A 27,635-nucleotide genomic window follows, 5' to 3' on the forward strand; every position below is an offset into this window, starting at 1 on the left:
GTTTAGGTAGACTTGTACATGAATTAGTTAGTAAACCTATGTCTAACGGGTTTGATAAACTTACATGTCTTTGTAGGTTCGTAAGTGATGTCTAAGGAAGTTGATGAGTTTGTCTTCGAGGGCGGAAGCTCCGCCGAGGAAGAGATGTGTAGCGGAGAGCCCGCAACCACCAGTTGTTGTTGTGGTTCCGCCGGAGGAAGGCGCCAGCGGCGGAGCGCCGCGGCCTTCTTGGTCAGCGGACCCCCAGGTCCCTCTGATCCAGGTTGTTGACTGTTTGTGGTTCCCCCGGAGGATCCCGGGTGGTGAGGGACAGTCGGTGGGGGAGTTGTTGCGCGCGGACCACCGCCCCGTCGATGTACGAGTGGAGCTGGTGGGTGGTTGCGTAGCGTATGGTTTCCGAGAGGAGCCCCTCTCGGACTTAGGCAATCCGCAGTGGGTGGTAGCTCAGGGGATTTCCCCTGGGTCTGCGGACTTTGTTCTGCAGTCCGATGTAGCCCGCGTTGTGGGAGAGTGTAGAAGCAGGAACTTTGTGTTAGGGGAGATCGGACTGGATTATTCCGGTCCAGCCACACAGAGGTGCCAGAGATTTGTGCTGGCGGAGTTCTTCCGCCAGGCCACGTTCAGTACCGGGATGATATTGGTTGTGAAGGGGACCGCGGACGACCCTTTGGGCCGCGTCCCTACCCAAGATTGCCTTACCCTTATGGACGGGATGTTTGTTCCTATCCTAGTACCCATCTTTATCCGTGGTTTCACTGGAGGACCCGAGCAGGTGAAGCTCTGGGTGGAGTCTGGCAGGCCCGTATTCTTTGGAATCGGAGGTCAGATTGCGGATATGTCCGCAACCCAGTTGTCGGGAGTCAGAGCTATTCCTACCGACCGACTGCTAGTCGAGTCGGATAGTCCTGAGTTTCTTTGTGGAGTTGAAGCGCCGATGGGCCCCAGGCACATCGGAGAAGTGTACCGCAGAGTAGCCGCAGCGAGGGGACAGGACGTCGCCTTGCTAGCGGGCCTGGTTCTTAGGAACTTCAGGGTGTTCTTTGGGCCTCAGTTGAGGGGGTCGTTATAAATACTTACGCTGTAGCCGGGAAGTGAAGCCCGGATGTACTTACCTGAGTTTACCTGCATCGGGAGCAGATAGTCCTGATGGCCGGAACCAGCCGCACTATAGATGTCGCCTTTGATGTACTAAGCAGAGCCTATCCAGATGTATCAACGATGGACCACTTGGTGGATGTTAACAACGATGGACCTCGTGGTGTTCCGAGACGACGCGGAGGATGAGTGACTGTGTGATAGGAACTGTTAAATTTGTGATTTTTTATTGTTATAGAGACATTAATGTTTAAAGTTTCATTATTGTGTGAATGCGTGTGTATGTATGTAAGATAGGCCCTGCTAGGTGTTAATTATTACTATTATTTGTATATTATAGTTTGTCCCATTGTATTTACTTCTCGGGCTGGGACGCCCTCTTTCAAAATGGGGAGGAGTGTAGTGGTCTCGGAGGGGCTGGGAACGATTTCTCTAGTCACCTCCAGACCACGTGCCCGGCAGTGATGCGGGCTGTGACGTAATCGTCTCTCTCTCTGATTGCTGATTGTCGACCCGTTCAGACGTGTTTACCAATCCTCTGTAAGTCACTGTATTATTGTTGATATATTATTGGCGACCACTAATAAACGTGCGGAATTTATCCATAGTATTTCTCTGCTTTATCCGCCATCACAGTTTAGTTATGTAGCTGCAGGTGAAATACTATAATATAATAAAATTCTTTCATATTTTATTAAAACTAAAACTAGTTTTTTGAGGGTAAAGTATGTGTTTGGGGTGAGGGTGGGGGTGTGAGGTCCGCCACCAACCCCCCACCCCACCCATCCCCGATACCATATGCCTAGAACATGTCATTTAAATAAAACTTATTTCTTTATTTATCAAATATATAGTCAGATATGGTAAAACAGAAGGAGAAATAGAATAATAAAGTGTACTTTGTTAAATTCAGCTAAAAGAAATTGAAGCATGTCTGACCTGATTTAGTGTTTGATGTGTTATAAAAGTCGTCTGTTATTTCTTTAAGAACAGTTGCAACAATATAAATGTATGTTTTTGACAACTTTTAGGTAAATTTATAATATAATATTCATAATTTAATTCAAATCATTAATTTTCAATGTATCATAATATAGTCCTTTTGATTTCCTTTTGGGTCCTTTTGGGTCCTTTTGGGTTCCTTTTGGGTCCTTTTGGGTTCCTTTTGGGTCCTTTTGGGTCCTTTTGGGTTCCTTTTGGGTCCTTTTGGGTAAATCGACGCACCCGAGAAATAGACCTAGAAGATATAGAAACTAAAGATGATTATGTGGATATGGATGTTCGTCGTAGAACGGTCGGAGACCGCATCTTGCCCAGCATAAGCGAGGTACAGTTTAAGTCTGTTTTTTATGGGGAAAATCATATTTATCTCAAATTTATATCATATACAACAATAAGTAAATTAAATAAATATAAAATTACAGCAAATTAGAGGGTAAGAGAGGCATGAACCTTGCCAACATGATATATGTAATGAGATTTTATAATATCCAGAATTTCATTTGGAGTATTACAACATTTTCAGGTTAAATTATGTGATTGGAATGGAGATCTAAAGAGTGTTCCAGATATAGACATTGCCGATGTTTTTGTGCATTTGATTAACATTGGTTGGGATCAGAATCGCCTTCATTCATACAAAGAAGACAGGGGCTATCTATTATATCAGAACAATCATGTTGACAGTGTTCGAGTGTGCTTATTGGATTCAGAATATTCTTATATTATGTGTAACACAACACCAGAAACCCGTCAATCTGAGTACCCTTACAGGACATGGTTACTGGTCAAGGCTGATGGCTGTATCATATCAGGTGGCTGCTCCTGTGTTGCGTAAGTCCAGTTTTGTGCTTTTTTACTAGATGTAATTACAGTCATAGTATTTATGATTTACATTATATCAATCCCTAAATTCGAGCAATTATTAACATGCTACTTTTTGTCTTTTTAGGGATGATGGTTCTTGCACGCACTGCACAGCCCTGTCATTTTCTCTTGCATTTTTTTGCGACCGCCATAAGGACAGGCATACCGAGGTGGGAACCGATGTGAAGTGTGTTTGGGACAAGCCACGTAAGGAAAGCAAGCCTTGTCGTGTTAAGGAAATTTGCATCTCCCACAGGGAAGTTCCACTCATACCAAACAAAGAGGACTACCAGCCATGCCCTACTCTCACCAGTGACATTAACAGAGAAGTCGAAAAAGAACTGTATACAATGTGTCAAGGTACGGGTGCTCTTCTATTACACACATTAGACCCCCATTCAGATGAGGAGGAAGATCATCATGAAGATCCGCCTGATATGATAGCTGCTTTGACACACACAATTAAGACTGGAGAATCCTTGATAGGTTATTTAAGAAATGTGTATAACTCTGATATTATTCATGAAGTTGAGCAAATACAGGTATGGTAGAATAACATTTTCCTTGTTTTCAAAAGTATGCCATTTTAGAGGGGGGAGTCATGATAATTACATCACAAGTGAAATTCTAAATGATAACTCTAATGCCTTAAACACAGATGCAGTAAGGTATGGAAGACAGAGTGAAATTGTAGCTAAACAATTGTTTTTTGACATGTATGCTCGTGATCATGTAAATGCAAAAATGAGACCTTGTGGCTTAAACATATCTCAGCAACATCTATTTTTAGGTGCATCACCAGATCACCAGATGCATATTTGTCATGCAAATGTTGTGGGAAAGGTTAAATTGAGGTAAAATGCTCCTACTCCCACAGAAATGAAATACCGTATGATGTAGCAGGTGACCATCATTATCATTTGTATAGAGACACGAATGATGTTGTCAAACTAAGAGCAGATTCACCATGGTATGTGCAGATTCAAGGACAGCTTGATATTTGTAATGCTAGGTGGTGTGACTTTGTTTTTTTATACAGACATGGGTTTTATCAGTGATATAATTTATTATGATGAATCTTTCTTCAATGAAATTGTTAACAAGTGCAGCACCTTTTTCACAAATTATGTTCATCCTGCACTGCTTGCTAAAATGTAGAATATAAATTCTCTGCTGTAATTTGATGCCCTGTACTAGATTACATCGCATCTTGTATGATACACTGTATTGTGTTTTGTCTAATGATTGAGATTAAGACATCTGAATAGCAATAAGAACCACTCACTCATACTTCTATGTTGTTGACTTGTATTCCATGAATATGAAAAAAGAAATGCAGTTAAATATTTTTTGTATAATATTGAACATTGTTAAATCAACAATAATAAAACAGTAAATGTAAAAACAACAACTTCTATATTTTTTAGGTAACACCAAAAATCAAATTAACAAATTAAAAAATGTCAAATATGAAGCATCTTGTTAATTTTTCACAAGAGGTTTTGACAAATTTCATAGAAATGCAGCAACAACAAGAATCTGGCTTGCAATTGGCTTTAAGTTGATTGGTAAAATGCCAGATAACAGTTTATATGATTTCAAACGTTGTATAGCACGTTCCACATGAATCCGTAGTTTCGCTATCTGTCTTGTTCTCCGAATCTCACTCGCATTTAACCGTTTTCCTTTTCCCCATTCACATTTATGTGTAAATGGTGGTATGACCAACTTTGCCTTTCGCTCCAATAGATAGTCTCTGATGATGAAACCCCGATCAGCCATCACCTCATCTCCAGCAGATATCAAATCCAAGAAACCACTATTGGCTGTAATGTACCTGTCAGACACATTGCCACCCCACAATTCAGATACATAAGAAAACGCACCGGTAGGAGTTATACCAACAAGGCATTTAAAGGTATTATGTCCTTTGTAATTGCTGTACGTTTGGCTTTGAGCAGTAGGTGTCCTTGGCTTTTGAATGAATATTTCAGTACAGTCTATGACGACTCTTGTACGAGGAAATGTCTGTTTGAAAGACCTTGGCATATGTTTTCTGATACATATAGTTTATCCATGTACACACTATATGTGATACTCGTGTCTCTGATACACCAAACAAATCACCAATCAAAAAGGAGGGAACAGAAAGTCTTAGTGTGAGAAGTGTTAATAAAAACTCATGGAACCTTGTCAACTTCCTCTTTGGACCTGGTTTTCTGATTTCAGAGGTTTCGTAATTCATGTTCGCTATGCTTTTCTTTCCTGACCAGTACTTGAGTTTTGTGCATACTTTGTCCAGTATTGCTGTAAGCAGAAACAAAATTTTATCTAAAAGCAAATATACAAAATACTGCAGAGCATTCAAATATTATACAAATCAATATTAGCTGCAATTAAGAAAATACATATGAAGTAGTATTAAGTAAATTTTAAACTAAATCCTCAAAAATCCTACCAAACAATCCAAAGAGCATAGTTATGCTAGGCACGCCTAAATATCTTCTGACTGCTGAGTCGGACTGTGTAATTCTATTGACAAAATGCTCTCTGTGGATATGGTCTGTCTCTTTGGTCATAGTTTCCATATGACGTATATCCTTCATGGTCAGGTCTGTCTGCACAGCAAAATCAACAAAATCTTCACTGCATATAGGTTCCACAGACTGTTTGCTGTATATATGGTCGTGGTCTATAAAAATAATAACTTATATAAATTATAATAAATTGATATACATGTATACTACAAATTGCATAACACATTTCAGAGTTATGCTAATGAAATATCCGAGTCATCACCCTTACTGTATTTTCCACTAGAAATATTCTCAGTCTTGGAGCAAGGTTCCTTGATACAGGTTTCGTTTGATATCTGTTCTATGACACACTCATGTGCTACTGGAAGAGGTATATGTACACAAGCATTCCCCTCACATGAAACTGTGATATCCTCCATCTGAAAAAAATATATAATGCTTTGAAATGTCACATATCATTTTGAATGCATAATTCTCTTGGTATTAAACTTTATTATGCATTTATAATAATAATAAATATTTAATATTAAGGTATCCGATCCATATTAGCCTCAGATTCAATGGAATTGAATGCATAATAGATATGTTTGGGCTGAATAATCAGTGTAGATAGATCTTATTTTCATATTTTAGTATAAGAATGTAAGAGTGAGACATGTCCTAATTTATGACCTTTCCCTGCCCTTGACGAGTTATCTCCCTTTGATTTAAGTCAATGAAAATTAATTTTTAAAAATCTGTCTGGTAAAAAAATTATTTCCAATTTTTTTCCTATTCCCATTGATCAATTACATCTTTCCACCACAGCATTTTTTGATATTTGAAGTATTTATTTTTTATCTTAAAAAAACTAACTTCCTGCCATAGACTTCAATGCAATCTTCAATAATTAATTTCTGCTTAGGTAATAAAATTTTTGAAAATTTTTCTTGGTAAATCCCTTTCTATTCTAAAATGCTTTGAAATAAAATCAGGATATTTTACAAACCATTGATAATTAAGGTTAGAAATTTTGGTCCTAATATGGGTCGGATACCTTAAATTTGATATAGGCCTATATAGATAGTTTTCGATAGGCCTGAATTTAGCGAAAGTTACCTCCCGTTGGCCGCCATATTGGAGGTCGACTCAGTGATTTTCCCTCTTTGTCTTACCAAGTTTAAGAAACTATAGCAGAAATATTTGGTGGAAAATCTTTATCAAATAATTTTTTTTAAATAAAAGAGGCTTCCAAAAATTTATATACTTCAGAAAAATAATGATTTCCAATTCAGAATAGCAAATATAAAAATTTTAAATTGGTTGAACAATGAAGGAATATGAGCGTTTGGACCTCCAGTATGGCGACCAACGGGAAGTAACTCTTGGTCAATCGAAAACTATCTATATCACATAGTATTATACCCAGTGAATAAACATGTATATTTTGTTAATATTAGATTTCTGATTTCAAACAATTAGTTACATTGATGATACACAATATATAGCCTCATAGCATGCATAAATTTTTATGTAGGAATGAAATAATTTGTTAACCGGTAAACATTCCATTGGTGCACACTTGTTGGAATGAACTGACGTCTCCGCTACTGTAGCTGAATCAGACGAAGAATTGGTTGGTTGACGTTTCTCGATAGAGGTTGTTGTTCTGGACTGTTTGGCGACTTTATTGCGTGGAAATAACGTAGGGACAGGATTTTCTTCTGTTGGACAACCATCTGTAAAATGTCGTGAACACACATAATGGCGGCGTTTTGGGGCATACTTCTCATCCCTGAAAACCTGCTGCAGCCACCTCTTTCTCAACTTTGCCTTACGTTTAGCTCCTGGATATGGGTAGAACTGCACTCCCCTCATCCACATTTATTTAATTAAATTTGCCTTTTTCTTGCCATCTGATGTGCAACCCGGCACGGAACACCAATAATGACTTGGTTCGTCTTCATGCTTCTCACTTTTTCTCTTTGGGGGCTTGTTTTCGTCTGCTTCGTTACACTCCATTTTGTTTCGATGTCAACAAAATATGCCCTACATTTCAGCCTTATCACGTGACAGCGGTGTATAAAATCCGAACGTAAACAGCCATATCCGGAGTATCTCGAAAGTTCCGTATTCCAAACGTTCCTATAAAGTTAAAACAAGCAATTTTGATTGATTATTAAATTATTGAAAAATTATTTATAATTTTAACACTAACATATATCGTTGCTATTGGCACTATTTCTATATATCTTCGCACATTTAATTTCTTACACTTTCATAAAAAATAAAACTAAATATATGTAGTTTTAGAGCTTGCATGCCTTAATCATCACGTTGATGCTGGTTTGCAGCTTGGATATGGCACGCCATTTTTTTTTACAACAAAATATATGTAATATCTAGAGCTTGCATGTCCTTAATAGTTATCACTTTGAAGTATGGTATCATAATTATTTGTTATCTTGGAGGTGTTATTAAAAATTTCGTATGTTTTCATTTCTTTAGTAATAGCCATTATGATAATTTTCCCTATGCCGTCGTTAAATATTCAATTTATTCATACATTAACTGTTGTTTTAACACTGAAGACAATGTGCTTTATTAAAATAGACAAATCAAATAATTAATTCAAAATGCATTTTTCACTCTATTTTGTCAGAATAAAATTTAAGAAAGCATAAATATTATGATAAATCTTGTATCAGTGCTTATACATGAAAGTTATGGAGATAACGAACAGTAATCAATAATAAAGTCCACAAAATAATACAAAATTGGAGCAGAGCAAACACGGACCTCTAAAACGTCAGGAGTGTGAGCAGGTGCCATGGAGGTGTGAACATTCATTGCTGACCGGTCACACCCGCCGTGTTCTCCTTGTCATGATCAGGAAACAACGGAAAAGTTCGTTGTCTATTTAGTGTATAAATAATGGACTAACAATTAGTATGAAAAACGTCAGTCAGCATTTGACTCAATGATAAATTCTATTTCCTGACTAGGTCATTGTATCGACCAAAGAACTTGCAAAATGATGACTTTAAACGAGACTGTTGATTTTCTTGTTTCATGAACTTGCTTGTCAATGATTTACCTCGTTCAGAGATTGTTCATATGTAGAGCATGCTCTTGCGTACCGAATCAACTGAGATATGTAAACACTATATGCAGGTGATGAAGTTATATTGCTGCATAACTAAGGAAAGTTGACAGAAGAAAAGTTAAAATTATAACCTTAATCATAGAGCCTGGTTATTACATGTACAGACACGTGCCATAAGTATTCGGTCAACATGGCGACTTGTTTACTCTTGAAAACGAAAGTGTCAAATTTCAAACATTCGCTGTAATGAAATAAAGTAATAAAAAATATAAATTATGTTAAACTTACTTGTTAATACTTCGTAAGATGTCCCTTGAGCCTGATTACATTCAAAATTCTGTTTGGTATGGACTGATAGAGGTTCTGAACATAGTTAGGTCGGATGCTAGTCCAAATGCCCCGAATTTCCTCCACGAGATCGTCTTTAGATTTAATAAAGGGAATGCGTGTCTGAAGTTTTCTTTTTATCGATAACCAAAGGTTTTCAATAATGTTAATATCTGGTGACTGGGCAGGCCAACTTAAGCAATTTATTCCATTCCGGGCAATGTATTGTTGAGTAGACCTTGCTCGGTGAACGGTATTCTCTATTGAGAAGTCGACGGCTCGTTTCAATACTCCCCCTCGGGAGTATTGAAACGAGCCGTCGACTTCTCAATAGAGAATAATCAGTGTGCATGATCCTTGAGTTATGCCATGGGTTTCCAATAGTAAATAACGATAATATTAGGACTCTCGTTAATTTACAATTAACTATTATGTAGTTAATATTATTTTTTATCTTTGGCAATGCATAAAACCGTCACCATATGCATTTCTTGCAACAGAGTTTGATCAATGAAAAGTTTCGATAAGTATGGTGGGTCACTAGGGTGTAAATCAATGGGGCATTATACACTAGGGTATAAACCATTCCAACATAAAAATAAAAATACACGGTGAAAAAAAAAATAAGAATGCGAATTATGAAATAATTTGGTATTTGTGTTGTCTTATAGCCTTGTATTTTCTTTCAGACATTAGTCCAGTTTTTACAGCAACAATTTGCACACAGAATTATTACATTTATGGCTTATGAAATAAGGACATTAAGGTAAGCATATTGTGTCACAATATGAAGGATAATATCTTTCTTTGATTCCTGTAATTAAAAGCAAATTCTGATTAATTTGAATACCAAATTGTTACAGAGGTGGTTATTTTCACAGAAAAACTTCCTAAGATTAAATTTGATTGTACTGACCGGGCCACAGAATGAACTGTTGACTGTTTAAAACGTCATAGTGATATTCAAGCGTTTTGACAAACAACATCACTTTTTACCTGCTATATAATTAACTAAATTGAAATAAAACACACAAACAATCAATCAATCAATAGGGACTGTAAGCTCGTAAACGAGAGCGCGCGAGATTTGAATACTTCCGGTGACAAACAAAATGGTGATATGCTTTGCGTTCGGATGTAGTCACCGAAGTGGTGCGAATAATTGTAGTTTTTATCGGTTTCCCACAGACGCAAACCAGGTTGGACAATTTATACGCCTGCCGACGCCTGTCTGGGGAAATACATGTAGGTCTGGCGGTAAAATCTAAATACCCGTCAATATTTATGGAGTAAATTTATCTTTTATTAAATATATCTAATTTTAAGGACTATAAAGTTTATGTTTTACCAAACAAAATGAGAGCGAGAGAGAGAGAAGATACCGGTAGACCAACTCCTGTGATAATTTACGATCGACATCAAAAATTTTTCAAAAGACAAATTCAATCACAAAAGGAAAAAAAGTTTTTAAACTCTGTACTGCGTTAATGAATGAAAATGTTTTCATTTTTAAAATAATTATTTATTTTAATTTGTTACTTGATTAGATACATTGTCAGTCAGGTCAATTACGGATCTTTTCTTTTGTATATTAGCGAATATTTCGGAAGTAGCAAGTGCTTGATAAATCATGTAATGTGTGTATTAAACCCATTCAACAACTTAAAAAAAAATAAAGGTAAATTGTCAACTTTTACTATTTCATTTTCAATTGATGTAGTAAACTGTTCATTAGCAAAAGATACCCTTTCCTGTGTTTGTATAGCGCACGTGCGTAATTTCGGTCACTGATTGTCATGTACCTGATGATGTAACATGACATAAGAATACTACACACCTGTCACTAGATCAATTATTTAATCACTGTGTATACACAGTAAACATAATTATTATTTCAGATATCCAATTGTTTCAAACCAATTGAACATTGAACACAATAAAATCAAATTAATTTTGTCTTCGTTCTATTTTTTTTATCTTTTATAATAAAATATGAAACTTCCGAAAAAGTTTGTTATCTTATATATACAAAAATGAAATAAATTTATAATTTTTATAGATTTTATTAAATTTCTTTCAATATTGCAGTTCTTTTCTGTGCTGAAATGAAAAAAAGTGTATAATGATTTATTTTCCTCACAAATAGTGTGAACATAATATAATTTCATTAATTTACGAATTAGATCAGCAAAACTTTAATTCATACATCATGTACATGTAATATTTATAATACACTATCAACCCTTGTAAATTAAACAATGTACGTACCAGGGACAAATACAAGTCCCTGATTATACCAAGCATATATTCTTATAGTTCAGTGAATAAAAAATAAATTTTTATTAAAGTCATATATGGCATATATTTTTGTTTATATACTATAAACGTAAAATTTTTCTATTTGATAATAAATGTAACTTAATATTTACATTGTTAATAAAGAATTTTCCTGTAAAATTACACATGTGTCCTCCTATTTTAGAAATCAAGAAAATACGTCAATAATATTACAAACAAATTTTTTTATAAAGAATAACTTATTGTTTGGAATATATTTAAACGGAAAATATGGAAAATTAAAATAAATAAAACTATTTTGGCACGTGTCTTTAATCAGTGAGAGTTATCTTTCTTTGATACTTACATGCACATATCTTCAAATAAAAATACTTACGCTAAAATTATGAAATTTTTACTTGGTATCTAGGCTTTATAACAGTTATTTTCATCAATATTTATTATTTTTTTGTTTATTCTTAACAATATAAGGGGCTTTTCGGTGGCATTTCGGTGATTTCTTGGGGCATTTCGGTGATTACAGGGCATTCCGGTGATTCGTAGTACCGCGAAATATCCGTCTGCAGCGCATGACTTTCAGTTTGCATGCGCCGCGATTACCAAGCTCTATCTATTCCTAGAGTTGCATAATGACACTTAGTGATAAGTTTATGATTTTTATCCTTTCACATTAAAGTATATACCTTTATCTGCATTGTACAAATGTCTGTAGAGAACTATCATACTATAGGTTGTACATGCCAACAAAAATATTAATCCGAGATTCCTCTGACTGACTGTGACGTGATTACGATTAACAGATTAATATCAAAACAGTTAAAATACTGAAGCAAATCACAGAGATACCAATGTGTACATGTAAATTATGTCAATAAGCACCGATATATAGAATAGCATAAATTGAAATAAGATAGATTTATTAAAAAATCAGGGTCCTGTGGGCATTAACTTGTGCATGTAACATATATAATTAATCCACTTCTGTTCAATGCAGAGTATACAACAAGCATATTAACAACATGCATGTTTTGATTTTTATACATATATATTTCTACTTTTAAACTATACATTTACACAAACAATCCTTTGATTTATTTAGAAGAGCTGATCGACAGCCAGAGAATCAAAACGACAGAGTATGTTCTTGCCATTTTAAGGAGGGAAGAAAGGAAGGAGACCCTGTCTTCTTTCCTTGGAATGATAAAAAGTATATGGACTATCAGGATCCAGAAAAGTCAGAAAGGTGAGAGAGAATTTATATGTAGATGTAATAAATTTTATCCCAGTCACAAATTATAAATATTTTTTTTTTATTTCATATAGTTTAAACTACAGCATGAACCTTTTTGAACAAAAACATGTTAAATATAATGCATTTATTGAATATTTATTATTTGCAGGAAAAGGAGGAAAACATGTTTGTCATCGCCCTATGAAGTCGATAACTCCAGTCAGTCCTTATCCTGTGAGAGAGAGCAGACAGAAGATGCAGTAGATTTTGATGATGTAGAACATGTAATATTATATCAATAACTTTTTAGATGTGTTTTTAAAAACTGAAATACACATGTATATAGTTGAAATACTTGACTGTAAAAAAAAAATCAGATTATAAATGTACATGTATATATTTTAAGGTTGAAGTAGAACACAGTTATACAGTCTCTTGCTCTCGAAACTGTTCCAAAGAAATGCAGCGGCTCTCATCAGAGATAAAAAAGTTGGAAGAAGAGTTACATGCAATAAAAGTCAACATGGATAAAAGAAAACCTATGACTGTAGCTGAAATTAAGGACAACGAAGAAAAGGTAACATTGTTGATGAGGTAAAAATAAGGTACCGGGTATTTAAAAAAAAATTGTTGAGTGCTTTTATTTAGAAATTTATGACAATTCTTTTCTTTACAGATGCTGCTTTATACTTCAATACAATACGATGTCTTTGAAGTGCTTGTAAAACTACTTGGTCGATTCAGTTTAAATTACTTTCTTGGTTGGACACCATCCCTTAAACTTGAAGATCAACTTTTGATTGTTTTCATGAAGCTTAAGCTAAACCTTAGAGACATTGACTTAGCTCACAGGTATATACTGGTAGTTAACCAAATAAATCAAATTCATAGTTTTCTGATCGTGCAATTCATGACATTTTTTTTTTCAAAGATTTTTTTTGAATTGGGGACATATTTTGATAACATGATATATTTTGATTTGCATTATTCAACAGGTTTTGTGTAAGCAGGCCAACAATTTCTAATATTTTCCACTCACTGGTTCATGCCCTTCATGAAATGCTGTACAAGGGGGTTGTTGATACATGTTTTCCTAGTCAACTAAAATGTAAAGGTTTGTATGTTGTGTTATAGTATGCAAATGATTGATGTATTTGTAAAATTTTTCATTTCCATATCCTCCATCTTAAACTACTTGTGTACACATTATTTTACATAAAAAATAAAATGGTTTGATGACTTAAACTGAATGTTGTGGCTTAAATATAAGATTAGAGCTATATTTTATAATACATGTACTGAGATGAAGAGAATAATACATGCGTTTGTCAGTTGCCCTGTAAATTATCATGATTATACATATAGCATGAAATTTATGTTCCTCCCATTTTTCATTTAGGCTCCATGCCAAAGGCATTTGCAGAATTCTCTTCTGCAAGGGCATCTATGGATGCCATTGAGACAACACAGGATATACCAGGACATCTTGATACACAGGCTAGGGCATACAGTTCGTATAAGAGCCGTCACACCGTCAAGGCAGTGACTTGTGTAGCACCAAATGGTGCAATCACTTACTGTTCTCCTTTATATCCGGGATCAACATCTGATGTTGCAATTGTGCGTCACAGCAAAATTCTTGAGAAGTTTAAGCCCGGGGACCTGATTTTAGCCGATAAGGGATTTACAATCCACGATCAGTTACCACAAGGTGTGTGCTTGAATATTCCTGCATTTTTAACTTCAAGAGGGCAGTTTACGAAGAAAGAAGCAGAACTATGTTATAAAATAGCCAGAGCAAGAATTCACGTGGAGAGAGCTAATGAGAGAATTAAAAACTTTGAAATACTTCGCCACATACCAGCAACCTACAGGCCATTATCAACAAAGATATTTCAACTGTGTTCTGCATTAGTCAATTTGCAAGCTCCTCTTTTGAAAGAAATTTCATAGTACATTATATATTTATAATGTAATGATAATTTTGATACTTCAGTATTGTTCATGGAATGTATTAGGATGTAGAATGATGTACACAGTCATAGTCTAGCATATTGATTTTTGCAAATCTTACACTGAGATCTCTAACATACTGTCTTAAAAATCTGTATATTTAGCATGTACAAAATTTGGCAGACAATTTTTCAACATGTTTGTTGTAGATCTGATTCAATGCATTTCTGTATTCATAGATATCTATCTGCAGTTCTGCACAGCACATAGCTATGTACTTGATTTAGTAGTGGCTACATAATGCAAAAAGACTTTAATTGAAGACATACTAGAAGTAATACATTTACAGTATTTACTTGTGCATATAATAAATAATTTAAAACAATCTACACAAGGAGTAAAATTTTATTTATACATTGAGAAAATTATATTGTATAATATAGCCCAATTTAAACACAGGTTACTTAGCATTTACCCTCAGGAAAATTTTTAAAGACAAGCACTGTTGAACAGAAATCATTGTTTACATGTGTAGGGTAAATACATGTTAATAAAGAGTTCAATTTATCATACTCTGTTAAAACTTTATGAATGTTAGAATTGATTACAAATCAAATAATGCATTGCATATTCTCAATTTCATTCATTAATTTTAAATCCTGGGACGGATTACTCAATTTTTATAAAAATATAACTTATTCAGAACACTTTAGTGTGAAGTGTCAATAGGGTTCATCACTTCTGATTGTTTTTGATTATTACAGATATTATTTCAACACATTAATTTTGGATTAATTCAGGAATGAATGTATTAAAATAAAATTCTATCAATTGTGCAATGTTTTTTGTCCATCCAGAGTCCTTGATAATCCGGATAACTTTGCAGTCCTTGGTAGTCCAAACAATCAAGTCACAGCAGGTCTTGTTGCATAAATGTAGTTGGCCTTGTATCTGGTGATAATAAGGATGGTTGGACTTGAGGTAGTAAGAGTCTTCTCTGTACTCTAAATGCAACAACACAACTTGAATATAACATTTACTCAAAGTTGAATTAGTAATAACTGGAATAACGAATAGACAAAATCATATACAGTCCAATCTTGTTATCTGGATCTTGAAGGGGCCAGAAAACAATAGATATCCAAGAAATCACAAAATTAAACGTTAAATGCTTTAATAAGAAATTGGGACTTCCAACTCAGTTCGACATGCATGTTCCCTTCAGTATCAAAGACAATAGTTGAGATACCAAGTTTGACTTCATATTGAAAAGACATTGAGAAACGGAGGTTTCACACAGTTTAATATACCCTAATTTATACCAAGTACTTACCAAGGTAAAAGTCTTTAAGACTGTGCACTGCCTCATATATTGTTAAATGTGCTGCAGAGTAAGGACACTTTACTTCAACTACTTCAGGTAAAGCATTCTGAGCTTCTGGTGTCTGGAAATTAACATCACATCTTGGTGGGTGCAGGACAAGACCATCTGGAGATGCGCCTAAAACTCCAGACTCGTGCAGCCAAATTCCTTTATCAAAATAAAATGCAAATTTATAGAAAAAAATAATATTGCAGTGTTTGTACTAAGTAAATAGATAGTTATCTAAGAATTTTTAATTCTCGATGACATTTTTGGTAAAAATAATTATTGAAGATGGTGCCATGGTCAATGACAAATACTGCTGATTTATTTGGATGAAATACTTAATTAAAAAATTTTTACCAGTTTGTTGCACAGAGGCACCAACGTCATGTTCATATTTTTTCAATGCGTCTTCTTCATGTGTTATTCCCCAAGCAACTGCTTTGATTGATTCCAAATTGTATGAGGACATCAGACGTTTCTTAAGAGAAATTGTAATTCTGCAAAGATAAATGCTGGCATTTTAGCTTAGGTTGTTGTAAGTATCACATCATTATTAAATATAACAAATAAATGATAACTAATGCTAACTACAAGCATCATGCTCTATTTGGAGTTTTTAATTTTGTCCACATAAACTAACCGTCTTCTATTTGTACTAAGCACTGCTCCAAAATTGGATGCTGTTATCCTGTTCTTTCTGATGATTGACCACATAGGATTGTTTCTTTGACCCTTGGTTGCCAATGCTGTATTAGCTATGATATCCTCAGACAAAATCAAAGCTCGTCTTAACCATACCATTGGTGTATCAGAATGGATAAATTCTGGACTCGTCAATAGATCTTCTATGACAGGGGCAGGAGGTCCTGGCTCACGTGGTTCTGGCTGAAGAATCCATTCCATAGCTAAAATACATGTACATGCATAAACATCCTTTTTTAAAAAATATTTGCATCTACAGTTACACATTTATAAAAAGTTTTTTTTTAATTTAAAAAAAATCACAATAGTACAATCTATTTCTGTTTGTTTCAATATTACAGCATTTTTTGTGTTTAATAAATTCTGTAAAAAAAAAAACTGTCAAGACATAATAATTGTCCACATCACATGTATAAACAACATAAACTTAATATGAACTAAATATGTGACAATTTTTAAAAATTCAAATGCAAGTAATTTCCTAAAGGAAAATGAAATGAAAGATGAACTGAAAAAAAATTAATAAATCAGAATACAAATTAATAAAACATATTTCGCAAATTGGCAACATCCGGTTAAAATACCAATAAATCTGCCTAGTTTTGATAATTCTTGTTGAAAGAAACTTCTGTCGCTATCATCAAATGGTCTGTCTAGTGCACTTTAAATTCAAGAAAAATTGGTTCTTCTTTAAACACAAGTGATTAAATTATTTTTTTCTTCAATGTTTTGAACATTTTATTTCATACTTACTGATAATCAGGTTGAGATGGTGGAAATAATTCTTCCATTGTTTTAGTGACAGTTTTCATTGCCGTCTTTGGATTTTTCAGCCATCCGCATTTCACGTCAGTTTTGCTGACGCACTTGTACCTTATAATAATAACTCACAATTGATAGCATGTCAGATATGTGTTTCTAACATTCTTTCATGTTAATGCATTAATCATTATGTAGCAAACACAGTGTCAGTCCATTCAAAACTTGATGCATTTTAATTTCATGCTATGTTTACCATCTTCTTTCAAGTCATAATTGATGAAACCTCCTTTAATCTTCTAAACTCAGTGAGTCAATCTTAAATAATGCTGTGTACATAAAGCTTACCCATACAACAATGCTGCTGCAACATGATGGCAGACATATTGTCCTAAAGGACACTCACACGTTGATGAAGAAACAGCATAGCCATCGTTCAGAAATGCCTATCAAAATAAAATACGGGTTATAGAACAGAACATGTGGTTATAACATTAACAGTTAACACCCCCCCCCATCCCCCTCAAACACACACACAAAATTTCCTGAATTATAGCTACATACAGTCATTGATACCTAAAATTACTTAAATCAAAAGAATTGGGTTTCATTCAAAAAATATTTTAAATATTCTAGAAAGCGACAAATAGGAATGAAGCTACTACAAATAAAAAAAAATCACAAAAGGACAATCTCCTTACCGTTACTTTGTAGGACTTGTTCTTCACTGACGCTTGCACAACAGCATTGACAACGTTTTCCTCGTTGTGGTAGAGGAACTTCAACACATGGTTACTATACACAGCATTCTCCGATTTTCTCATAAGCTTCGGTTTGTCTGTGGTATAGTTCGCCCAGTACTGTATTGATATCGCCATTTTTTTGTTTGTCACCGGAAGCGCTTCACCGGAAGTAACAAAAAACGAGACTTACAGCCCCTATTTATTAAGTATTACTTTGAATTATTAATGATAAATTTAATCTTTATATCATGTGTTCAGCTAATTAATAATTTAAGCAAGTATGTGTATAAACAGTTGTTAAAACTCTTTATGTATTGTTTGTGTGTTTTTATTAAAATTTAATTAATTATGTAGTAGGTTAGGTGATAAAACACTTATTCAATGGCTACTCGGTGAAACAGTCAAACTGTTGTCCCTCGGTAGTGGGGAAGACCTGGGAAACTGTTGCCCGAGGCCATCGGCCTCGGGCAACAGTTTCCCAGGTGTTCCCCACTATCTCGGGACAACAATTTGACTGTTTACCTCTTAGTCATTAAATAAGTGTATACTCCATTTTCTCAGTTTAGCTGTCATTTTACTTTTTGTCTCTCTCCACATGATTATAAATAACTGTGCAATACAAGCATACCACAGAGATGATTTTATTTTCCATTTTTAGCAATTATTTCTTCGTTGGACAATCGTAAAATCAATCATCTGCTGTTTTTGTGAGAAGCGCTGCCAGATAGGGAATAGTAGACACTGTTTTACTGGTGTTTTGAACATATACCTTACCAGAGAATTGCAGCGTGTAATTACTGATGCGGATCGTCTGTGCTCACGATGTACTGCAAAGATTTACAAAGAAACAAGGTCAACTCTTTCTACAAGAAGTCGAACCATGCAAATTAACATGCTAGAGGATAATGAGGATGATCATTCTCAAACATTTGCTTCCCCAAAATGTATCAAACTGCACATCAAATCAGCATCAAAAACTCATCGCTACTGTATTGTCTGCAAGAAAGAAGCAAATCATCGAAATCGATTGATACAAGTCACTTCAGACGCCAGGACCCAAGTATTTGTTGAAAAAGGAATTTTCATTTCACAGAAAAATCGTTGTTGCAGAAAGCACATGAATGATAAATACTTCACATTAGCAGCATTGCAAGAACTGCAGTCGTCAAAGGATTTTGAATTCTTTTCACGCACAGATATACTGGATCTTTTAAATAATCTTAGACAAAGAATGAAATCAACATCTTCCCATTTGAACTTTGATGTGTCGTCTCCGTTGACAGAAGAAAACAATAAGGATCTAACTGGGTTGACAAAAGAAAACTTCAGTGATATGGTTCAGTATTTGTCAACCGTGAGAAATACTGAAACAGATCTGTCAGGACATGCCTTGGCGTATTTCTTATGAAATTAAGGGTTGGATTGGCGAATAAAATTCTGGCCACAATATTTGGATTAAAGACAACTCACGTTCAAAGAATTATTCATGCAGTAAGGAGAACACTCATGGAAACATTTGTGCCGCACACAGTGGGTTTTCAACATATCAACCATGATGACATGGCCACCAGTCATACCACTCCAATAGCTCAGAAGTTGTTTACAACCCAGCCAGGCCAAGCTGTTGTAGTCCTTGACGGAACATATAATATGTCTTTATTCAGAAGAGTCAAGACTATCGATTTCAGAGAATGTCCTTCAGTATGCACAAGCATAGACCGTTGGTCAAACCCATGGTCATTGTTGGAACAGACGGATATATATTGTCAGTGCTAGGACCGTACTTCTCAGATGGCCATAACAACGATGCAGCTATCACACAGCATGCCATCACAAACAATGTAGAAAACATGGCATCTTGGTTTCAAAAAGATGACGTCTTTCTTGTTGACAGAAGATTTAAGGATGCTGTTAAGTTTTTAGAGGACAGTGGTTACATGGTAAAAATGCCCATCTGTCTCCCAAAAGGGTCAAAACAACTTTCCACCAGCCTTCTCGCGATTCAAGAAGTCATTGATTTAATTTTATGCTACGAGAAACAGCCATCCTAGCTAGGTCCAGGATTACAGACTCCTACAATGATGTGGGGATATGTCACAGCAACAAATTCCCGTAAACAAAATTAAATAGTTTATGAATGTTTTCCGTAATGGGAATTTTAGGCTGTGTGCAAATATTTAAGGTCTTCCGTTTCCAACGGAAGACCTTCTACTGATTCTGTTGGTAAAGATTATTATTCTTTTTTTTTCTTCTACTTCCTAGACGCCAACTTTGAGGCCTCATATCTCACTCATTTCTCAACGAATTTTGCTCAAATTTTCAGACATTATAGACATTATTAAACTCTATCAGAATGATGACATGACTAAAATTTCAAAAAGTCACTTCCGGTTTTGAGTTATTCCCCTTTAAACGAAAAATCATAGGCTTTCGTTTCCGGATAATGGATCAGAGACCACAAAAGCTGGAGCAGAAATTTTACTTATTTTAGATAACAGAAGGATTGAAGTTGTGCACATCGGTTTTTGTTTTTCGATTTCTGCATTCAAAATGGCGCTATATAGGGGTCAAAAATTAGAACGCATAAAAGAGCGAAAATTTACACATATTTTCCTTTTTATCTTGAAAACTAAAAATATTTTGTTAAGACATATTGAATAGAAGATGTGCATAATTACAAGCACTTTCATTTGATATCATTAAAAAGGGGCTGGCCCCTAAAATTAGGGATCTAGGGCCCTTGAAAGTTTTTGTTTAATATCTCAAAAAGTATTGGGAATTTATAAAACGTCATTTAAACAAAGTTGTTCAAAATGTCAGGCTTTATCTAATGAGGTTGTCAAAATACGTCCGGGGACGTCACTTCCGGTCAAACCGGAAGTAGTCAAGAATTGCATATTTTTGTTGTTCTTGACAGATTTTTGGATATCATATTTCAATGGAAGCTTAAATCTGAATTTTCCGTCCGTTGACGGTACTTCCGGTCAAACCGGAAGTTGCCAAAAATGGCTTGATTTTGCAAAAATGAACATAAATTTGGAGGATTAAACCACTTTTCGACTTCATTACTCTTTTTTTTTTTCAAATGAAAGTAACTTCCGGTCAAACAGGACGGAAGACCTACTCGTTGCTTTGCAACGAGCTCGGCTCTAGTCTTTTCTACGTTTGTTGATTTGAAATACATATCTCCTTTAATTTTTCATTGCCACCACACATTTGTGATGTCGATATAGGGCGTAAAGAGTTACGAGGTGATGCTTTATAACACGTACGCTTTACGGAATGATTCATGGGTTCAGGCCCTTAACATGCACATCTAAAAATTCCCTATTTTAGGTTCAGTTTTCTACTTGAAAAACGAAATGAATGCATAAAGAAAAACGAAATTAATGTATTAAGAAAAAGAAATTATTAAAAGTAGAAAACGAAATTATTAAATAAAGAAAAAAGAAATTATTAAATAAAGAGAAACGAAATTATTAGATAAATTATTTTGTTCTTTCTTTATTTCATAAATTCGTTTTCCCTTATTTAATAATTTACTTTTCTTTATACACGAGGGGTGATCAAAAAGTTCACAAACTATCTCTATATATATAAAAAAAAAAACACAATTCAGATTAGAATGAAATTCAGTACACACGTAGCCATACACAAGTTCTATAAATAGCATATGCTGAATAAAGTTTCTCGCCTTGTTTGTGACGTCACAATGTGAAAATGACGTCACTATTTAGGTCACTTGTGAGGAAAAATGGTTGTCTCAGTCGAACTCGTTCAACAAACGACTGTACAATTTATTGTATATCTTAGATATCCCTCTACAGTATCATATAATGATTTGTAGACAGTTTATTGAGATAAATTAGTTTCTATAAATTTAAATAATAATTGGATTAATCGTTTTAGTGAAGGAAGGCTGATGGTTAAAAATGATACTTGTCATCTTGCCTAGTGAAAGCAAGTCCGAAAAGATATGCATTTTTAATTAAGCAATTTGCAATCAAAGACCTCCAATTAGCACTTTGAAAAATAGTTGAATATTTGAACAATTATAAAAGTATCAAATATCTAAAATATCGTTTACTTTAGATTTTAAGCATATTAGATATGATAAAAAGGTTGCACCCATTCTTTATCCACCTTGAATAAAGGTCTCTCCTGAGACAGAAGATTTTTGTTTTAATGGTCGCCATCTTTATTTCTGGAAAGGATATTATTATCCACCAAATCTGTTGCCGAGATATGACCATTTCTGACAAATGAACTGTTCTTGTCATAAAAATTAACTCACATGGAAAGAAATATAAAACTCAGAAAAATCTTTCAATTTTTGTGACAGAACGCTACGGAGGGGATCACGTGACCACCAATATCACGTGATTTGCGCATGAGCAGAACGGTGGTTGATGTGCATTAAAATCGGGGAGGATTAATTTAAAATATAATCAACATTTAAACCAAATTTTGTTTCTTGTATGGAAGTTATTCAATTAGTTTGCGAACTTTTTGATCACCCTTCGTATTAATTTTGTTTTTCTTTATTTAATTATTTCAATTCTCTTTATTTAATAATTTTGTTTTCTTCATATATTAATTTCGTTTCTCTTAATATATATTAATTTCCTTTTCCTTTTTTTGATAATTTTGTTTTTCTTTATTTCATAATTTCGTTTTTCTTTATTTATTTTTGGTTTGCACTATTGCGCTTCCGTAATTATGTCTATGCAAACTTTATTAGTATTGTTTGCGTATTAACAAAGTTATATACATTGTCTGCGAGTATTTTGGACAACCCTCAAAATTCAATTTAGTCATTTCTATATTCTAAGATTCCAAATCCATAAAACGTATCCACAAAATGAACAATCCATGTTTTATCATTGTTATAAATATCATTCATATCATGACAAGAAAGTAATCAGAACACTGTAAAATTCCATTCTATTCTTCTCTTTTATATTAGATATAAAATGAATAACCATATACGCCTTAACTTTAGATGATTACATTTACATAGACATTTGAAATCCAAAAACTGTGAAATATGTACATCTTTTCTAATGCTTTAAAGCATTTAGTACTTAACCTAGTCTTCTTATTCAAACAATTAAAACTTTCAGGATAGACGTGACTTGCTGAAAAATGTCGAACAAAACAGTCACACAGAAAATGAAAACATCAATGCAATTACAGAAATGGAGAAGGTTTTCTTCAAATTTTACACTTGAAGTCGAACAAACAAAACTTCGATCAATGTTGTGTATGTGCTGTTCAAAAGGCTGTTTTTCATCTCTTTTAATTCACTCCTTTGAATATAAAATTGTAACTGTTCGTGTGCAGTTTGTCTTTCACCTTAGAAACTACAAACTTCATGTATCAAATATTATTCATTCGTTTTCACTACATGCATTTAGGCGTACTCCTTTTTGGGTTAGGAGCTGTAAAATTCGAGTATTTCCTCCCTGTATTGCAAAATGTGCAGCATTTTTTCCTGTGATATCCATAGAATGAATTAAATTAGGATACTGTGACAGTATGTGTTGACACATCTCATATTTAGCACTACTACATGCGATATGCAGAATTGTTAAGTGGTCAAAAGTGGTTTCGGTGATAGGGACACCTTTGTCTGAAAGAAGCTGTAAAATGCGAACATCGCCTCCTTGTGCTGCACAATGTGCAGCATTCCATCCCTGTGTATTTACATCATCGAGCATATTAGAATGATGTGACAATATATATTGACACATCTCGTATTTTGCATTACAGCATGCGAAATGCAGAATTGTCCCATTGTCATATGTAGTTCCAGTTAAAGGGACGCCTTTGTCTGCCAGAAGATTTAAAATGCGAACGTCGCCTCCTTGTGCTGCACAATGTGCAGCATTCAATCCTTGTTTAGTTACATCATTTAGAATTTCAGGATATTGTGACAGTATTTGTTGACACATTGCGTACTTAGCATGAGCGCATGCGATATGCAGAATTGTCTCATTCTCATATGTGGCTCCAGTTAAAGGGACACCTTTGTCTGCCAGAAGCTGTAAAATACGAATATCGCCTCCTTGTGCTGCACAATGTGCAGCATTATATCCCAGTGTATTTACTACATTTAGCATATCTGGATATTGTGACAGTGTGTATTCACAAAATTTGTATTTCGCGTAAAAACATGCTAAATGCAGAATTGACAAATTGTCATATGTGGTTTCGGTTACAGGGACACCTTTGTCTGACAAAAGCTGTAAAATACGAATATCGCCTCCTTCTGCTGCATAATGTGCAGCAGTCCATCCTCGTGCATTCAAAAGATTTTGCAATTCAGGAGACTTTGAGAGTATATGTTGACACATCTCATATTTAGCAAACATGCATGCAATATGCAGAATTGTAGAATTGTCATATGTTGTTTCGATATTAGGGACACCTTTGTCTGACAGAAGCTGTAAAATGCGAATATCGCCTCCCTGTGCCGCAAAATGTGCAGCATTCCATCCATATGTATCTACAACATTTAGTATATCAGGATATTTTGACAGTATGTGTTGACACATTGCATATTTTGCATGGCGACATGCGATATGTAGAATTGTCTTATTGTCATATGTGGCTCCAGTTAAAGGGACACCTTTGTCTGACAAAAGCTGTAAAATACGAATATCGCCTCCTTGTGCTGCACAATGTGCAGCATTCCATCCTCGTGTATTCAAAAGATTTTGCAATTCAGGAGACTTTGAGAGTATATGTTGACACATCTCATATTTAGCAAACATGCATGCAATATGCAGAATTGTAGAATTGTCATATGTTGTTTCGATATTAGGGACACCTTTGTCTGACAGAAGCTGTAAAATGCGAATATCGCCTCCCTGTGCCGCAAAATGTGCAGCATTCCATCCATATGTATCTACAACATTTAGTATATCAGGATATTGTGACAGTATGTGTTGACACATTGCATATTTTGCATGGCGACATGCGATATGTAGAATTGTCTTATTGTCATATGTGGCTCCAGTTAAAGGGACACCTTTGTCTGACAAAAGCTGTAAAATACGAATATCGCCTCCTTGTGCTGCATAATGTGCAGCATTCCATCCTCGTGTATTCACAGCATTTAGTATATCAGGATATTGTGACAGTATATATTCACACATTTCGTATTTAGCATTACAACATGCAATATGCAGAATTGTAGAATTGCCATATGTGGTTTCGGTTACAGGGACACCTTTGTCTGACAGAAGCTGTAAAATACGAACATCGCCTCCTTGTGCTGCACAATGTGCAGCAGTCCATCCTAGTGTAGATACAACATTAGGCATATCATGATATTTCGACAGAATGTATTCACACATTTCGTATTTAGCACATGCACATGCATTATGCAGAATGGTCCCATTGTCATACGTGGTTTCGGTTACAGGGACACCTTTGTCTGCCAGAAGCTGTAAAATACGAACATCGCCTCCCTGTGCCGCAAAATGTGCAGCATTCCATCCATATCTATCTACAACATTTAATATATATGGATATTGTGACAGTATGTGTTGACACATTTCGTATTTTGCATTACTGCATGCGAAATGCAGAATTGTCTGATTGGCATATGTGGCTCCAGTTAAAGGGACACCTTTGTCTGCCAGAAGCTGTAAAAAACGAACATCGCCTCCTTGTGTTGCACAATGTGCAGCAGTCCATCCTAGTGTAGATACAACATTAGGCATATCAGGATATTGTGACAGTATATATTCACACATTTCGTATTTGGCACATGCACATGCATTATGCAGAATGGTCCTATTGTCATATGTGGTTTCGGTTACAGGGACACCTTTGTCTGACAGAAGCTGTAAAATACGAATATCGCCTCCTTCTGCTGCATAATGTGCAGCAGTCCATCCTCGTGTACTCAAAAGATTTAGCAATTCAGGAGACTTTGAGAGTATATGTTGACACATCTCATATTTAGCATGCTTGCATGCAATATGCAGAATTGTTAAGTGGTCAAAAGTGATTTCGGTGATAGGGACACCTTTGTCTGACAGAAGCCGTAAAATGCGAACGTCACCTTCTTGTGCAGCAAAATGTGCAGCATTCCATCCAAATTTATCTACAACATTCTGCATATTAGGATACTGTGACAGTATGTGATTGCACATCTCAAATCTAGAAAACATGCATGCAATATGCAGAATTGTCTTACGGTCATACGTGGTTTTAGTTAAAGAAGTACCCTTATCTGCCAGAAGCTGTAAAATGCGAACATCGCCTCCTTGTGCTGCAAAATGTGCAGCATTCCATCCCTGTGTAGTTACAGTATTGAGCATATCAGGATATTGTGACAATATGTGTTGACAAATTGTGTATTTATTATTAGAACATGCAATATGCAGAATTGTCTGATGATCATATGTGGTTTCAGTTAAAGTGGCACCTTTGCCTGCAAGAAGATGTAAAATGTGAATATTTCCCCTCTGTGCGACAAAATGTGAAGCATTCCATCCATTTTCGTCAACACTAAAAATTGAATCAGGATATTCTCTCAGGATACATTTTGTCATTTCCAAATTCCGTGCGAGACAGAAAGGATTAATGAAAGATCCAACCTTATTTTTAGAAGAATGAACTCCCTGTACGATATTTTTCTCAGATTTACAATTTTCCTTATCTAAAAAAGAAAAAGATTGAGAAATCAATATACAAAATTTAAGGTTTCCTAATATGATTTGTATATGTTGATAATGCATTTGTCTTTAATTTGCTGGAGTTATCGCGTTTGAAAAGTAATGATTTTCTCTGTCATTGCGACGTCACAATGTTAAAACGACATCAATCTGTAGGCGACTCGTGAAAAGTGGTTGTCACTATCTTACTTGAACAATGAACGCCTGTGAAGTTTAATGTATAACTTGGAAATTCCTTTGATATATCTTATAATAATTTGCACAAGGTTTATGAAGACAATAGACTTTCCAGACTTCAATCATATTTTGCAATTGGATTGATTGTTTTAGTATAAGGAGGGAAATGGCTTAAAATGAAGTTTGTTTTTTAGCCCAGTGAAAACAAGCTGGGGAAGAGAGGTGCCCTTTGCTAGGCAATTTTTTATGAAAGATTGTGAAGTTACAGCCAGGAAAATGGTTGAATATCTTACAGTAACATCTTGATGAAATCCCTAAATTATCGTTTAATTTAGACTTTTAACATATTAAATATGATAAAAAAGGTCCCCTCAACAATATCAATAATTGATAAACGACGTTCCTTACATAGAGATCTCGGGTTGTGATAGTCACATGTTCTTTCAAAGAATTGATATCCTTATCCAACCATCCTAATTCCGGGGTTTGTTCATTTCTAACAAAGTGATTGTTCTTGCTATAAACATCAACTTTAAAGCACGTCACGGGACCGCCTAGATAACGTGATTCGCGCAGGGGCAGAACGGTGGCAGGCATGCATTAAAATTAGAGAGGGCTACTTTAAAAAATGAACACTAACACGTAATTTTAATTCTTTTATTCAATTTGTTCGCGAACTTTTTGATCATCTCTCGTATTTTTGTTTATGGTACCATAATTAAATTTAACTTTTTTGATTCGAACTATGCTACCGGGTTAATATTGGATTATTTAATGTAAATTGTCCATGTTAAACGCTTTGC

At 34.9% G+C, this 27,635-nt stretch overlaps 5 protein-coding genes across 5 annotated transcripts; 3 read left to right on the top strand and 2 right to left on the bottom strand.

The window, feature by feature from the left end:
- Nucleotides 1-103: 103 nt before the first annotated feature.
- LOC134229760 (uncharacterized) lies at nucleotides 104-1,069 on the top strand. Its single transcript, XM_062711581.1, has one exon. It carries the CDS (start codon nucleotides 104-106, stop codon nucleotides 1,067-1,069), a length of 966 nt encoding a protein of 321 aa, XP_062567565.1.
- A 1,299-nt stretch (nucleotides 1,070-2,368) lies between these two features.
- LOC134229863 (uncharacterized) lies at nucleotides 2,369-3,512 on the top strand. The gene is made up of 3 exons (XM_062711677.1): nucleotides 2,369-2,422; nucleotides 2,621-2,928; nucleotides 3,047-3,512. The coding sequence occupies exons 1-3, from the start codon at nucleotides 2,369-2,371 to the stop codon at nucleotides 3,510-3,512; spliced, it is 828 nt and encodes a 275-aa protein (XP_062567661.1).
- Nucleotides 3,513-8,889: 5,377 nt separating this feature from the next.
- LOC134229960 (uncharacterized) lies at nucleotides 8,890-14,607 on the top strand. Its single transcript, XM_062711767.1, has 8 exons — nucleotides 8,890-8,955; nucleotides 9,600-9,676; nucleotides 12,308-12,451; nucleotides 12,609-12,723; nucleotides 12,846-13,016; nucleotides 13,116-13,291; nucleotides 13,435-13,553; nucleotides 13,839-14,607. The coding sequence occupies exons 1-8, from the start codon at nucleotides 8,890-8,892 to the stop codon at nucleotides 14,390-14,392; spliced, it is 1,422 nt and encodes a 473-aa protein (XP_062567751.1). The 3' UTR covers nucleotides 14,393-14,607.
- A 406-nt stretch (nucleotides 14,608-15,013) lies between these two features.
- On the bottom strand, nucleotides 15,014-17,297 carry LOC134229418 (uncharacterized). Its single transcript, XM_062711203.1, has 5 exons — nucleotides 17,217-17,297; nucleotides 16,402-16,666; nucleotides 16,119-16,258; nucleotides 15,726-15,923; nucleotides 15,014-15,396 (listed from the first exon to the last, which is right to left on the bottom strand). Exons 2-5 carry the CDS (start codon nucleotides 16,662-16,664, stop codon nucleotides 15,173-15,175), a joined length of 825 nt encoding a protein of 274 aa, XP_062567187.1. The 5' UTR covers nucleotides 16,665-16,666; nucleotides 17,217-17,297; the 3' UTR covers nucleotides 15,014-15,172.
- A 6,058-nt stretch (nucleotides 17,298-23,355) lies between these two features.
- Nucleotides 23,356-26,298, bottom strand: LOC134230065 (ankyrin-3-like). Its single transcript, XM_062711871.1, has one exon. The coding sequence runs from the start codon at nucleotides 26,296-26,298 to the stop codon at nucleotides 23,356-23,358; it is 2,943 nt and encodes a 980-aa protein (XP_062567855.1).
- Between the last annotated feature and the right edge of the window lie 1,337 nt (nucleotides 26,299-27,635).

This window comes from Saccostrea cucullata, unplaced genomic scaffold, assembly GCF_032062105.1.
Source record: "Saccostrea cucullata isolate Sc308-1 unplaced genomic scaffold, CSIRO_AGI_Scuc_v1 ctg2969, whole genome shotgun sequence".
NCBI classification, from domain to species: Eukaryota; Metazoa; Mollusca; class Bivalvia; order Ostreida; family Ostreidae; genus Saccostrea; species Saccostrea cuccullata.

What these genes read in the sequence shown, in the direction of transcription:
- LOC134230065 (XM_062711871.1), bottom strand. Translation starts at nt 26,298, where the DNA reads ATGCTCAATACTGTAACTACACAGGGATGGAATGCTGCACATTTTGCA.
- LOC134229760 (XM_062711581.1), top strand. Translation starts at nt 104, where the DNA reads ATGAGTTTGTCTTCGAGGGCGGAAGCTCCGCCGAGGAAGAGATGTGTA.
- LOC134229960 (XM_062711767.1), top strand. Translation starts at nt 8,890, where the DNA reads ATGTCCCTTGAGCCTGATTACATTCAAAATTCTGTTTGGTATGGACTG. An exon ending in GATCCAGAAAAGTCAGAAAG is followed by an intron (nt 12,452 to 12,608) that starts GTGAGAGAGAAT and finishes TATTATTTGCAG; the next exon opens with GAAAAGGAGGAAAACATGTT. An exon ending in ATTTTGATGATGTAGAACAT is followed by an intron (nt 12,724 to 12,845) that starts GTAATATTATAT and finishes ATATATTTTAAG; the next exon opens with GTTGAAGTAGAACACAGTTA.
- LOC134229418 (XM_062711203.1), bottom strand. Translation starts at nt 16,664, where the DNA reads ATGGAATGGATTCTTCAGCCAGAACCACGTGAGCCAGGACCTCCTGCC. An exon ending in CTTAGTACAAATAGAAGACG is followed by an intron (nt 16,259 to 16,401) that starts GTTAGTTTATGT and finishes TTATCTTTGCAG; the next exon opens with AATTACAATTTCTCTTAAGA. An exon ending in TGCCTCTGTGCAACAAACTG is followed by an intron (nt 15,924 to 16,118) that starts GTAAAAATTTTT and finishes ATTTTGATAAAG; the next exon opens with GAATTTGGCTGCACGAGTCT.
- LOC134229863 (XM_062711677.1), top strand. Translation starts at nt 2,369, where the DNA reads ATGGATGTTCGTCGTAGAACGGTCGGAGACCGCATCTTGCCCAGCATA. An exon ending in TCTTGCCCAGCATAAGCGAG is followed by an intron (nt 2,423 to 2,620) that starts GTACAGTTTAAG and finishes CAACATTTTCAG; the next exon opens with GTTAAATTATGTGATTGGAA. An exon ending in GGTGGCTGCTCCTGTGTTGC is followed by an intron (nt 2,929 to 3,046) that starts GTAAGTCCAGTT and finishes TTGTCTTTTTAG; the next exon opens with GGATGATGGTTCTTGCACGC.